This window comes from Argentina silus (assembly GCF_951799395.1).
Source record: "Argentina silus genome assembly, chromosome: 15".
Taxonomy (NCBI): Eukaryota; Metazoa; Chordata; class Actinopteri; order Argentiniformes; family Argentinidae; genus Argentina; species Argentina silus.
In genome coordinates, this window is record NC_139669.1 from 17,661,299 (window position 1) to 17,675,004 (window position 13,706).

At 42.6% G+C, this 13,706-nt stretch overlaps 2 protein-coding genes across 2 annotated transcripts; both read right to left on the minus strand.

The window, feature by feature from the left end:
- Positions 1–721: 721 nt before the first annotated feature.
- LOC310816061 (protocadherin beta-16-like) lies at positions 722–6,657 on the minus strand (the record flags this gene model as incomplete). The annotated part of the gene is made up of 2 exons (XM_083686069.1): positions 722–2,136; positions 4,338–6,657. The coding sequence occupies 2 exons, from the start codon at positions 6,655–6,657 to the stop codon at positions 722–724; spliced, it is 3,735 nt and encodes a 1,244-aa protein (XP_083542195.1).
- Positions 6,658–7,606: 949 nt separating this feature from the next.
- Positions 7,607–13,580, minus strand: LOC310816062 (uncharacterized protein; the record flags this gene model as incomplete). The annotated part of the gene is made up of 2 exons (XM_083686070.1): positions 7,607–10,041; positions 11,156–13,580. The coding sequence occupies 2 exons, from the start codon at positions 13,578–13,580 to the stop codon at positions 7,607–7,609; spliced, it is 4,860 nt and encodes a 1,619-aa protein (XP_083542196.1).
- Positions 13,581–13,706: the final 126 nt, after the last annotated feature.

A 13,706-nucleotide genomic window follows, 5' to 3' on the forward strand; every position in this document is an offset into this window, starting at 1 on the left:
GTACAATGTAATGAACTACAGAAAATGCCTTAATGTAAAACACTCAAATAATTCCAATAAAGTAATGTGCATTCAAATAATTAATGACACAGTTTGAATATCAACACTGTTGTATTTGAAGTCAATAATGCTAATATCAGGTTCATTATTGTTGCAAGAAATAATAGATCATGTTTGCTTCTCATGTCGAATTTTACCAGTCTTATATTAACCAACACAATGTCACTCCGACACTGATGGCAAAGGCCAATTGCGTTTTTGGAAGTCAAACAAATACGTTCTTCATTATACAGAGATATACAAATTCAGAGGGCATTAGTAGCCTTGTAAAAGTAACTAAACATCACCGTTATAACACCCACAAAACAACTTCAGTTGAATGTATGTCACCAAAGAACCATATCCAATGTATTGATATTGCTAGATGCGCAAAAACAGTTGTATTGTTCTTGTTGAAAAAGCAGACTATACTAACTCACTGATGAACATGAATGTGCTCACAGCTGGACTGTTATGTCGCTTCACAATGCATTAACGTATTAATATAATGCAGAATTATTATGAAAAGTGGACAGGAGCATGATGAAAAGCGTCGCTGTCAACGTCACTGGTGCTGAAAGGGTTACACAAACTACAACTAGTTTTATTCCTTTAGCTGAATATTCTAAGGTTTTCATGGATAACGTTTCCAACCACCCAGAGGTAAACCCTCAGTTACAATTTAATTCCGACCAACCTCGAGAGGAGAGTCCGGCTCATCCAGGATGTTCTTTTCACTCTGCATCCGCTGCATCGTCCCTGTACTGGGGTCCACTATCAGTACGCTCTGACTACCGGGTCTGGCGAACTTACAGTCACTCTTTCTGGAGTCAGTCGTCCTGCACACCTCGTAATTGTACACGTGCTGTAGAGTTCCTGTCCCCAAAGTGTCTGCGTAACGCGGTGGATAATACGGAATAACCGGGAGATTGGAATGATAGAGGATGCGACACTGTCTCCATCTATATATTTTCACTGATATAATAACCACTAAACACGTGATGAACAGAAATGAAACTACAGCCAAAGCCAAGACTAAGTAAAAAGTCAGGTTTTCATTGTAATCCTTGTCGTGCGTAAAGTCAGTGAATTCCGAGAGAACTTCAGGGAAGCTGTCCGCCACCGCCACGTTAACATTGACTGTAGCTGAACGAGAGGGCTGCCCGTTGTCCTCCACTACAACAGTGAGCCTTTGTTTCACAGCATCTTTATCAGTGACTTGGCGTATAGTTCTTATTTCCCCATTCTGTAAACCCACTTCAAACAGCGCCCTGTCTGTCGCTTTCTGCAGTTTATACGAGAGCCAGGCATTCTGTCCAGAGTCCACATCAACAGCCACCACTTTAGTGACAAGATAGCCCACATCTGCTGAACGAGGCACCATTTCAGCCACCAGAGAGCCGCCAGTCTGGACTGGGTACAGAACCTGAGGTGCGTTATCGTTCTGGTCCTGGATCATTATTTTCACAGTCACATTGCTACTGAGTGGGGGGGAGCCTCCATCCTGCGCTTTTACGCGGAATCGGAAATCCTTGATCTGCTCGTAGTCAAAAGAGCGCACTGCATGGATGACTCCACTATCAGCACTAACGGACACATATGAGGAGACGGGCACTCCGTTAACCGAGGAGTCCTCCAGTATGTAAGAAACACGGGCATTCTGGTTCCAGTCAGTGTCTCTGGCTTTCACTGTGAATATAGAGAGGCCCGGTGTGTTGTTTTCTATAATGTAGGCCTCGTATGAGCTCCTCTCAAAGACAGGCGCGTTGTCATTCACATCTGATATCTGTAAGGTGAGAGTGACGCTGCTGGAGAGCGAGGGCACTCCCTCATCAGAGCACGTCACACTGATGTTAAACTCAGAGTCTCTCTCTCGGTCCAAATCACTATCCGTGACTAATGTAAAGAAATTATTTGATGTGGTTTTCATTACAAAAGGGATGTTTTCGTTGATAGAGCATTGGACTTTGCCGTTTTCACCGGAGTCTGGGTCTTGAATGTTAATCATAGTTACGACTGTATTAGGTTTGGCATCTTCGGATATCACATTAGATTTAGACATGATATTAATAGTAGGCTTGTTATCATTGGTGTCAACTACATCAATTATGACTTTACATGAATCTGTGAGTCCCCCATCATCACTTGCGCGTAAATTTATCTGAAAATGTCGTGTTTTTTCATAATCAATATTTCCTATTAATATAACCTCACCATTGTCCTCATTTACATCAAACATTCCCCTGGCATTATTTGTAATCGAATACGTTATTTTACCGTTGGAACCATGATCTGCATCTGATGCACTGACTGACGTTACAAATGTACCTTTAGGAGCATTTTCAATAACGGTAGCTTTGTACGTAGGCTGAATAAAAACAGGCGCATTATCATTAACGTCTAGTACAGTGATGAGTATCTGCATTGTTCCAGACATCTGCGGCTCGCCTCCATCAATAGCGGTCAACACCAGAGAAACCTGATCCTGCTTCTCTCGGTCGAGAGGTTTCTCTAAAACCATCTCTACATTAGTATGTCCATCCGCTTGATTATGCAATTTAAGAGCAAAATTATCGGTTGGTTTAAGCACATAACTTAGGAGGCCATTGATACCCACATCAAGATCCATCGCCCGCTCTAACAAGAATTTTGCCCCAGTAACTGCAGACTCGCTGATTTTGAATTTCACTTCGTTTTTTTCAAAGGTTGGAGGGTTATCATTTATGTCTGTGATCTCTACTGTAATGGTGTAAAATTCCATTGGGTTCTCTAGAATCAATTGGAAATGTAAAGCACAAGGCGTCGTCTGTTCACAGAGCGCTTCTCGGTCTATTCGCTCTTTGATCAGGAGGACTCCCCTTTCTTTATTCAGCTCGATGTATTCTGCGCTGTCTCCAGTATAGATACGAGCTTTACCTGATTTCAGTCTTTTTAGATCTAAACCCAAATCCTGCGCTATGTTACCGACTAAAGAGCCTTTCGCCATTTCCTCGGGAATGGAGTAACTGACCTGCCCGAACACTGAACTGAGAGAGAGGACCGAGATAAACAACAGTACTTGCCGTGTCATTGTTCTGTCCGACATTTTCTCTACGATATGAAACAACAAACACGTTGTAATCCGTATGTCAGACTGTAATGTTCCGTCAGTTTTCACAGCCAAATTTCAAACGAAAACAGCGTCCATAATCCACAACTCTGGAACAAAGGAATTGCAGATCTGTGTTTTGTTGCTAGTGCTCGCTAACCCGAACTGTGCAGTCTGGCGTGTGGCTCTCTCTGTCTAATATATCGAAATGATGAGGGAGGTACTGCTGCAAATCTCCTCTGAAACTGCAACACACTGACCGACAGCGGCCCTCTGAGTTCAATGCAATGAACTACGCAACATACTTTCATAGGAACAACTCAAGATTACAATACAGTCATGTACACTGAAATATGAAACCTGCCAATTGGAAAAGCAAAAACAGAGGCATTTGAAGTAAACACAGTTGTTTAGAGGTTCAGAATTCCCTCAGGAGTAAAGAACATTGAACATGTGAGCAATAAATGTTGAATCCCTTCAGTCTAATATTGTTCAATGCACTGTCATAGTTCTCACAGGTATACAGATTTTACTTTTAAGGCATTTAGCAGACGCCTTTATCTAAAGCGACTTAAACAAATGTATTTGTTGTAAGTAAGTGAATCATCTATCCATCAGTCATCATAAGATAAAGTAATCAATGCTCAGACCAGGGGCCACTATAAAGATGGCCCATTAGGCTTTTCTTTTAAAAAAAGCCACATCACATCGGCTCAAGGCTATACTCAACATAAAGGAAGACAAATATTCAGAGGGGATGATCACCATAAGTGAATGTGAAATATAACACATTAAAATACAATAACACTAAAGCCTAAAATATGCTGTTGATGAACTATTCACCACAATACCACTGGTAGGCTAGTCTTAGTTATACGAAGCCACCATATTCAATGTATTGATGTTGGTATTAGTGTAAAATAAGGGCTTAAGAGTTCTTGTCGAAGTTGAAAAGAATACTAACTCACTGATGTAATTGTAATTTCACCACGAAATTGGAACGATCATTTTTAAGTATGTTAACTCTCTGTTGCACGCTATACACAGGGCCGCTGTCCACAACACATGGTGCTGAATGGCAAAAGATCTGATACATGAGCGATTTCATTTGGACGGTGCATTTTATTTGTATTCACACCAACCTCGAGTGGAGAGTCTGGTTCATCCAGGATGTTCTTTTCACACTGCATCCGTTGCATCGTCCCTGTACTGGGGTCCACTATCAGTACGCTCTGACTACCGGGTCTGGCGAACTTACAGTCACTCTTTCTGGAGTCAGTCGTCCTGCACACCTCGTAATTGTACACGTGCTGTAGAGTTCCTGTCCCCAAAGTGTCTGCGTAACGCGGTGGATAATACGGAATAACCGGGAGATTGGAATGATAGAGGATGCGAGACTGTCTCCATCTGTATATTTTCACTGATATAATAACCACTAAACACGTGATGAACAGAAATGAAACTACAGCCAAAGCCAAGACTAAGTAAAAAGTCAGGTTGTCATTGTACTCCTTGTCGTGCGTAAAGTCAGTGAACTCCGAGAGCACTTCAGGGAAGCTGTCCGCCACCACCACGTTAACATTGACTGTAGCTGAACGAGAGGGCTGCCCGTTGTCCTCCACTACAACAGTGAGCCTTTGTTTCACAGCATCTTTATCAGTGACTTGGCGTATAGTTCTTATTTCCCCATTCTGTAAGCCCACTTCAAACAGCGCCCTGTCTGTCGCTTTCTGCAGTTTATACGAGAGCCAGGCATTCTGTCCAGAGTCCACATCAACAGCCACCACTTTAGTGACAAGATAGCCCACATCTGCTGAACGAGGCACCATTTCAGCCACCAGAGAGCCGCCAGTCTGGACTGGGTACAGAACCTGAGGTGCGTTATCGTTCTGGTCCTGGATCATTATTTTCACAGTCACATTGCTACTGAGTGGAGGGGAACCTCCATCCTGCGCTTTTACGCGGAAGTGGAAATCCTTGATCTGCTCGTAGTCAAAAGAGCGCACTGCATGGAAGACTCCACTATCAGCACTAACGGACACATATGAGGAGACGGGCACCCCGTTAACCGAGGAGTCTTCCAGTATGTAAGAAACACGGGCATTCTGGTTCCAATCAGCGTCTCTGGCTTTGACTGTGAATATAGAGAGGCCCGGTGTGTTGTTTTCTATAATGTAGGCCTCATATGAGCTCCTCTCAAAGACAGGCGCGTTGTCATTCACATCTGATATCTGTAAGGTGAGAGTGACGCTGCTGGAGAGCGAGGGCACTCCCTCATCAGAGCACGTCACACTGATGTTATACTCAGAGTCTCTCTCTCGGTCCAAATCATTATCTGTGACTAATGTAAAGAAATTATTTGATGTGGTTTTCATTACAAAAGGGATGTTTTCGTTGATAGAGCATTGGACTTTACCATTTTCACCGGAGTCTGGGTCTTGAATGTTAATCATAGTTACGACTGTATTAGGTTTGGCATCTTCGGATATCACATTAGATTTAGACATGATATTAATATTAGGCTTGTTATCATTGGTGTCAACTACATCAACTATAACTTTACATGAATCTGCGAGTCCCCCATCATCACTTGCGCGTAAATTTATCTGAAAATTTCGTGATTTTTCATAATCAATATTTCCTATTAATTTAACCTCACCATTGTCCTCATTTACATCAAACATTCCCCTGGCATTGTTTGTGATAGAATACGTTATTTTACCGTTGGAACCATGATCGGCATCTGATGCACTGACTGAGGTTACAAATGTACCTTTAGGAGCATTCTCTATAACGGTAGCTTTATACGTAGGCTGCGTAAAGACAGGCGCATTATCATTAGCGTCTAATACAGTGATGAGTATCTGCATTGTTCCAGACATCTGCGGCTCGCCTCCATCAACTGCGGTCAACACAAGAGAAACCTGCTCCTGCTTCTCTCGGTCTAGAGGTTTCTGCAAAACCATCTCTACATTTGTATGTCCATCCGCTTGATTATGCAATTTAAGAGCAAAATTATCTGTTGGTTTAAGCAGATAACTTTTGAGGCCATTGATACCCACATCAAGATCCATCGCCTTCTCTAACAATAATTTTGCCCCATTGACTGCAGACTCGCTGATTTTGAATTTGACTTCATTTTTTTCAAAGGTAGGAGGGTTATCATTCATGTCTGTGACCTCAACAGTAATGCTGTAAAATTCCATCGGATACTCTAGAATCAACTGGAAATGTAGAGCGCAAGGCGTCGTCTGTCCACAGAGCGCTTCTCGGTCTATTCTCTCTTTGATCAGGAGGACTCCCCTTTCTTTATTCAGCTCGATGTATTCTGCGCTGTCTCCAGTATAGATACGAGCTTTACCTGATTTCAGTCTCTTTATATCTAAACCCAGATCCTGCGCTATGTTACCGACTAAAGAGCCCTTCGCCATTTCCTCGGGAATGGAGTAACTGACCTGCCCGAGCACTGAACTGAGAGAGAGGACCGAGAAAAACAACAGTACTTGCCGTGTCATTGTTCTGTCCGACATTTTCTCTACGATATGAAACAACAAACACGTTGTAATCCGTTTGTCAGACTATAATATTCCGTCAGTTTTCAGAGCCAAATTTCAAACGAAAACAGCGTCCATAATCCACAAGTCTGGAACAAAGGAATTGCAGATCTGTGTTTTGTTGCTAGTGCTCGCTAACCCGAACTGTGCAGTCTGGCGTGTGGCTCTCTCTCTGTCTAATATATCGAAATTATGAGGGAGGTACTGCTGCAAATCTCCTCTGAAACTGCAACACACTGACCGACAGCGGCCCTCTGAGTTCAATGCAATGAACTACACAACATACTTTCATATGAACAACTCAAGATTACAATACAGTCATGTACACTGAAATATAAAACCTGCCAATTTGAAAAGCAAAAACAGAGGCATTTGAATTAAACACAGTTGTTTATAGGTTCAGAATTCCCTCAAGAGTAAAGAACATTCAACATGTCAGCAATGAATGTCGAATCCCTTCAGTCTAATATTGCTCAATGCACTGTCATAGTTCTGAAAGGTATATAGATGGCCCAATTGTTTTTTCTTTTCGAAAAAGCCACGTCACATTAGCAAAAGGCTATACTCAACATAAAGGATGACAAATATTCAGAGGGGATGATCAGCATAAGTGAATGTGAAATATAAACAAAACATTAAAACACAATAACACAAAAGCCTAAAATATGATGTTGATAAACTATTGAACACAATACCACTTGTAGGCTAGTCTAAGGTAGACCAAGCCATCATATTTGAATATTGTATTGATATTGCTATTAGTGGAAAATAAGAGCTTAATAGTTCTTGTTAAAGTTGAAAAGAATACAAACTCACCGATGTAATTGTAATTCCACCAGGAAATTGGAACGGTCATTTTAATGTAGGCTAGGCGATTTAGTGTAGGCAAATTCAATTGGACGGATGTTCTAAAGTGTCCAAACACTCACAAGTAATAGTGCAATTTATTTTCATTCACACCAACCTCCAGTGGAGAGTCTGGTTCATCCAGGATGTTCTTTTCACATTGCATCCGCTGCATCGTCCCTGTACTGGGGTCCACTATCAGTACGCTCTGACTACCGGGTCTGGCGAACTTACAGTCACTCTTTCTGGAGTCAGTCGTCCTGCACACCTCGTAATTGTACACGTGCTGTAGAGTTCCTGTCCCCAAAGTGTCTGCGTAACGTGGTGGATAATATGGAATAACCGGGAGATTGGAATGATAGAGGATGCGAGACTGTCTCCATCTGTATATTTTCACTGATATAATAACTACTAAACACGTGATGAACAGAAATGAAACTACAGCCAACGCCAAGACTAAGTAAAAAGTCAGGTTGTCATTGTAGTCCTTGTCGTGTGTGAAGTCAGTGAACTCCGAGAGCACTTCAGGGAAGCTGTCCGCCACCGCCACGTTAACATTGACTGTAACTGAACGAGAGGGCTGCCCGTTGTCCTCCACTACAACAGTGAGCCTTTGTTTCACAGCATCTTTATCAGTGACTTGGCGTATAGTTCTTATTTCCCCATTCTGTAAGCCCACTTCAAACAGCGCCCTGTCTGTCGCTTTCTGCAGTTTATACGAGAGCCAGGCATTCTGTCCAGAGTCCACATCAACAGCCACCACTTTAGTGACAAGATAGCCCACATCTGCTGAACGAGGCACCATTTCAGCCACCAGAGAGCCGCCAGTCTGGACCGGGTACAGAACCTGAGGTGCGTTATCGTTCTGGTCCTGAATCATTATTTTCACAGTCACATTGCTACTGAGTGGAGGGGAGCCTCCATCCTGCGCTTTTACGCGGAAATGGAAATCCTTGATCTGCTCGTAGTCAAAAGAGCGCACTGCATGGATGACTCCACTATCAGCACTAACGGACACATATGAGGAGACGGGCACTCCGTTCATCGAGGAGTCCTCCAGTATGTAAGAAACACGGGCATTCTGGTTCCAGTCAGCGTCTCTGGCTTTCACTGTGAATATAGAGAGGCCCGGTGTGTTGTTTTCTATAATGTAGGCCTCATATGAGCTCCTCTCAAAGACAGGCGCGTTGTCATTCACATCTGATATCTGTAAGGTGAGAGTGACGCTGCTGGAGAGCGAGGGCACTCCCTCATCAGAGCACGTCACACTGATGTTATACTCAGAGTCTCTCTCTCGGTCTAAATCACTGTCTGTTACTACAGTAAAGAAGTTATTCGATGTTGATTTCATCCCAAAAGGAATGTTTTCGTTTAAGAAGCATTGGACTTTTCCATTTTCACCAGAATCTGGATCTTGAATGTTCATCATTGTCACAACTGTCCCAGGTTTCACGTTCTCAGATATGCTATTTGTCTTCGACATGATACTAATTGATGGTGGGTTATCGTTTGTATCAAGTACTTCAATAATCACTTTACAGGCATCGGAGTGTCCTCCATGGTCTGTAGCTTGAATGTTTATCTCATATTTTTTTCTTTTTTCATAATCAATAATTCCAGTTAATTTGACCACACCATTCTCTTTGTCGACCTGAAAAAGATGCGATGCTACAGATTTTGGAATAGAATAGGTCACTTTCCCATTCGAACCTTGATCTGCGTCAGACGCGCTTACTGTGGTTAAAACAGTGCCCTTTTGTGCGTTCTCTGTTACACTGGCCGTATACTCTGCCTGAGAGCAGACAGGGGCATTATCATTGGCGTCGAGTACAGTGATGAGAATATGCATTGTCCCAGAGAGCTGCGGCTCACCTCCATCTACCGCTGTTAATATCAAAGACACATGCTCTTGTTTCTCTCGGTCCAGAGATTTCTGCAAAACCATTTCTACATTTTTTACGCCATCTGATCGACTAAAAGTTTTCAAAACGAAATTTTCAGTTGGTTTCAATGAGTAGCTTTGGAGGCCGTTTACCCCTACGTCATCATCAATTGCGCTCTCCAAGACAAACCTTGCTCCGATTTGAGACAGTTCGCTTATTTCAAATTTCATTTCACCCCTTTCAAAAATCGGAGGATTATCATTGACATCGGTTATCTCAATTGTAATGGTGTAAAATTCCATCGGCATTTCCAGAATTACTTGGAAATGTAAAGCACAAGGCGTCGTCTGTCCGCAGAGCGCTTCTCGGTCTATTCTCTCTTTGATCAGGAGGACTCCCCTTTCTTTATTCAGCTCGATGTATTCTGCGCTGTCTCCAGTATAGATACGAGCTTTACCTGATTTCAGTCGTTTTATATCTAAACCCAAATCCTGCGCTATGTTCCCGACTAAAGAGCCTTTCGCCATTTCCTCGGGAATAGAGTAACTGACCTGCCCGAACACTGAACTGAGAGAGAGGACCGAGATAAACAACAGTACTTGCCGTGTCATTGTTCTGTCCGACATTTTCTCTGCGATATGAAACAACAAACACGTTGTAATCCGTAAATCAGACTGTAATATTCCGTCAGTTTTCAGAGCCAAATTTCAAAGGAAAACAACGTCCATGATCCACAACTCTGGAACAAAGGAATTGCAGGTCTGTGTCTCGTTGCTAGTGCTCGCTAACCTGAACTCTGCAGTTTGGCGTGTGGCTCTCTCTCTGTCTAATATATCGAAATTATGAGGGAGGTACTGCTGCAAATCTCCTCTGAAACTGCAACACACTGACCGACAGCGGCCCTCTGAGTTCAATGCAATGAACTACACAACATACTTTCAAATGAACAACTCAAGGTTACAATACAGTCATGTACACTGAAATATGAAACCTGCCAATTGGAAAAGCAAAAACAGAGGCATTTGAAGTAAACACAGTTGTTTATCGGTTCAGAATTCCCTCAAGAGTAAAGAACATTGAACATGTGAGCAATAAATGTTGAATCCCTTCAGTCTAATATTGTTCAATGCACTGTCATAGTTCTCACAGGTATAAAGATTTTACTTTTAAGGCATTTAGCAGACGCCTTTATCTAAAGCGACTTAAACAAATGTATTTGTTGTAAGTAAGTGAATCATCTATCCATCAGTCATCATAAGATAAAGTAATCAATGCTCAGACCAGGGGCCACTATAAAGATGGCCCATTAGGCTTTTCTTTTAAAAAAAGCCACATCACATCGGCTCAAGGCTATACTCAACATAAAGGAAGACAAATATTCAGAGGGGATGATCACCATAAGTGAATGTGAAATATAACACATTAAAATACAATAACACTAAAGCCTAAAATATGCTGTTGATGAACTATTCACCACAATACCACTGGTAGGCTAGTCTTAGCTATACGAAGCCACCATATTCAATGTATTGATGTTGGTATTAGTGTAAAATAAGGGCTTAAGAGTTCTTGTCGAAGTTGAAAAGAATACTAACTCACTGATGTAATTGTAATTTCACCACGAAATTGGAACGATCATTTTTAAGTATGTTAACTCTCTGTTGCACACTATACACAGGGCCGCTGTCCACAACACATGGTGCTGAATGGCAAAAGATCTGATACATGAGCGATTTCATTTGGACGGTGCATTTTATTTGTATTCACACCAACCTCTAGTGGAGAGTCTGGTTCATCCAGGATGTTCTTTTCACTCTGCATCCGCTGCATCGTCCCTGTACTGGGGTCCACTATCAGTACGCTCTGACTACCGGGTCTGGCGAACTTACAGTCACTCTTTCTGGAGTCAGTCGTCCTGCACACCTCATAATTGTACACGTGCTGTAGAGTTCCTGTCCCCAAAGTGTCTGCGTAACGCGGTGGATAATACGGAATAACCGGGAGATTGGAATGATAGAGGATGCGAGACTGTCTCCATCTGTATATTTTCACTGATATAATAACCACTAAACACGTGATGAACAGGAATGAAACTACAGCCAAAGCCAAGACTAAGTAAAAAGTCAGGTTGTCATTGTACTCCTTGTCGTGTGTAAAGTCAGTGAACTCCGAGAGCACTTCAGGGAAGCTGTCCGCCACCGCCACGTTAACATTGACTGTAGCTGAACGAGAGGGCTGCCCGTTGTCCTCCACTACAACAGTGAGCCTTTGTTTCACAGCATCTTTATCAGTGACTTGGCGTATAGTTCTTATTTCCCCATTCTGTAAGCCCACTTCAAACAACGCCCTGTCTGTCGCTTTCTGCAGTTTATACGAGAGCCAGGCATTCTGTCCAGAGTCCACATCAACAGCCACCACTTTAGTGACAAGATAGCCCACATCTGCTGAACGAGGCACCATTTCAGCCACCAGAGAGCCGCCAGTCTGGACCGGGTACAGAACCTGAGGTGCGTTATCGTTCTGGTCCTGGATCATTATTTTCACAGTCACATTGCTACTGAGTGGAGGGGAGCCTCCGTCCTGCGCTTTTACGCGGAAGTGGAAATCCTTGATCTGCTCGTAGTCAAAAGAGCGCACTGCATGGATGACTCCACTATCAGCACTAACGGACACATATGAGGAGACGGGCACTCCGTTAACCGAGGAGTCCTCCAGTATGTAAGAAACACGGGCATTCTGGTTCCAGTCAGCGTCTCTGGCTTTCACTGTGAATATAGAGAGGCCCGGTGTGTTGTTTTCTATAATGTAGGCCTCATATGAGCTCCTCTCAAAGACAGGCGCGTTGTCATTCACATCTGATATCTGTAAGGTGAGAGTGACGCTGCTGGAGAGCGAGGGCACTCCCTCATCAGAACACGTCACACTGATGTTATACTCAGAATCTCTCTCTCGGTCTAAATCACTGTCTGTTACTACAGTAAAGAAACTGTTCGATGTCGATTTTATCGCAAACGGAATGTTTTCGTTTAAGAAGCATTGGACTTTGCCATTTTCACTAGAATCTGGATCTTGAATGTTCATCATTGTGACAACTGTCCCAGGTTTCACATTCTCAGATATGCTATTTGTCTTCGACATGATACTAATTGATGGTGGGTTATCGTTTGTATCAAGTACTTCAATAATCACTTTACACGCGTCGGAGTGTCCTCCCTGGTCTGTAGCTTGAACGTCTATCTCATAATTTTTAAATTTTTCATAATCCATATTACCTATCAATTTAACAACCCCATCATTTTCTCCTATCTCAAATAGTTCAGCTGCACCTTCCGCAGTGTTTGAGATAGAATATGTTATTTTTCCATTCGAACCTTGATCAGCGTCAGATGCGCTTACTGTGGTTAAAACAGTGCCCTTTTGTGCGTTCTCTGTTACACTGGCCTTATACTCTGCCTGAGAGCAGACAGGGGCATTATCATTGGCGTCTAGTACAGTGATGAGAATCTGCATTGTCCCAGAGAGCTGCGGCTCACCTCCATCTACCGCTGTCAATATCAAAGATACATGCTCCTGTTTTTCTCGGTCAAGTGGTTTCTGCAAAACCATTTCTACATTTTTATTACCACCAATTTTACTATGCGGTTTTAAAATGAAATTATCGGTGGGTCTAAGGAAATAGCTTTGAAGGCCGTTTATTCCCACGTCGTTATCAATTGCTTTCTCTAGGACGAACCTGGCTCCGATGACAGAGAGCTCGTTCATTTCAAATTTCATTTCACTGTTCTTATACGCCGGAGCATTATCATTTATGTCTGTAATCTCAACTGTGATGCTATAAAATTCCATCGGGTTTTCTAGGATAATTTGAACATGTAGAGCGCAAGGCGTCGTCTGTCCGCAGAGCGCTTCTCGGTCTATTCTCTCTTTGATCAGGAGGACTCCCCTTTCTTTATTCAGCTCGATGTATTCTGCGCTGTCTCCAGTATAGATACGAGCTTTACCTGATTTCAGTCTTTTTAGATCTAAACCCAAATCCTGCGCTATGTTACCGACTAAAGAGCCTTTCGCCATTTCCTCGGGAATGGAGTAACTGACCTGTCCGTACACTGAACTGAGAGAGAGGACCGAGATAAACAACAGTACTTGCCGTGTCATTGTTCTGTCCGACATTTTCTCTGCGATATGAAACAACAAACGCGTTATAATCCGTAAAGTAGTCTGTAATAATTCGTTAGTATTTAGTGGCAAACATCAAAATAAATTAAAAAATATATCCACAAATGGAACAAAGTAATC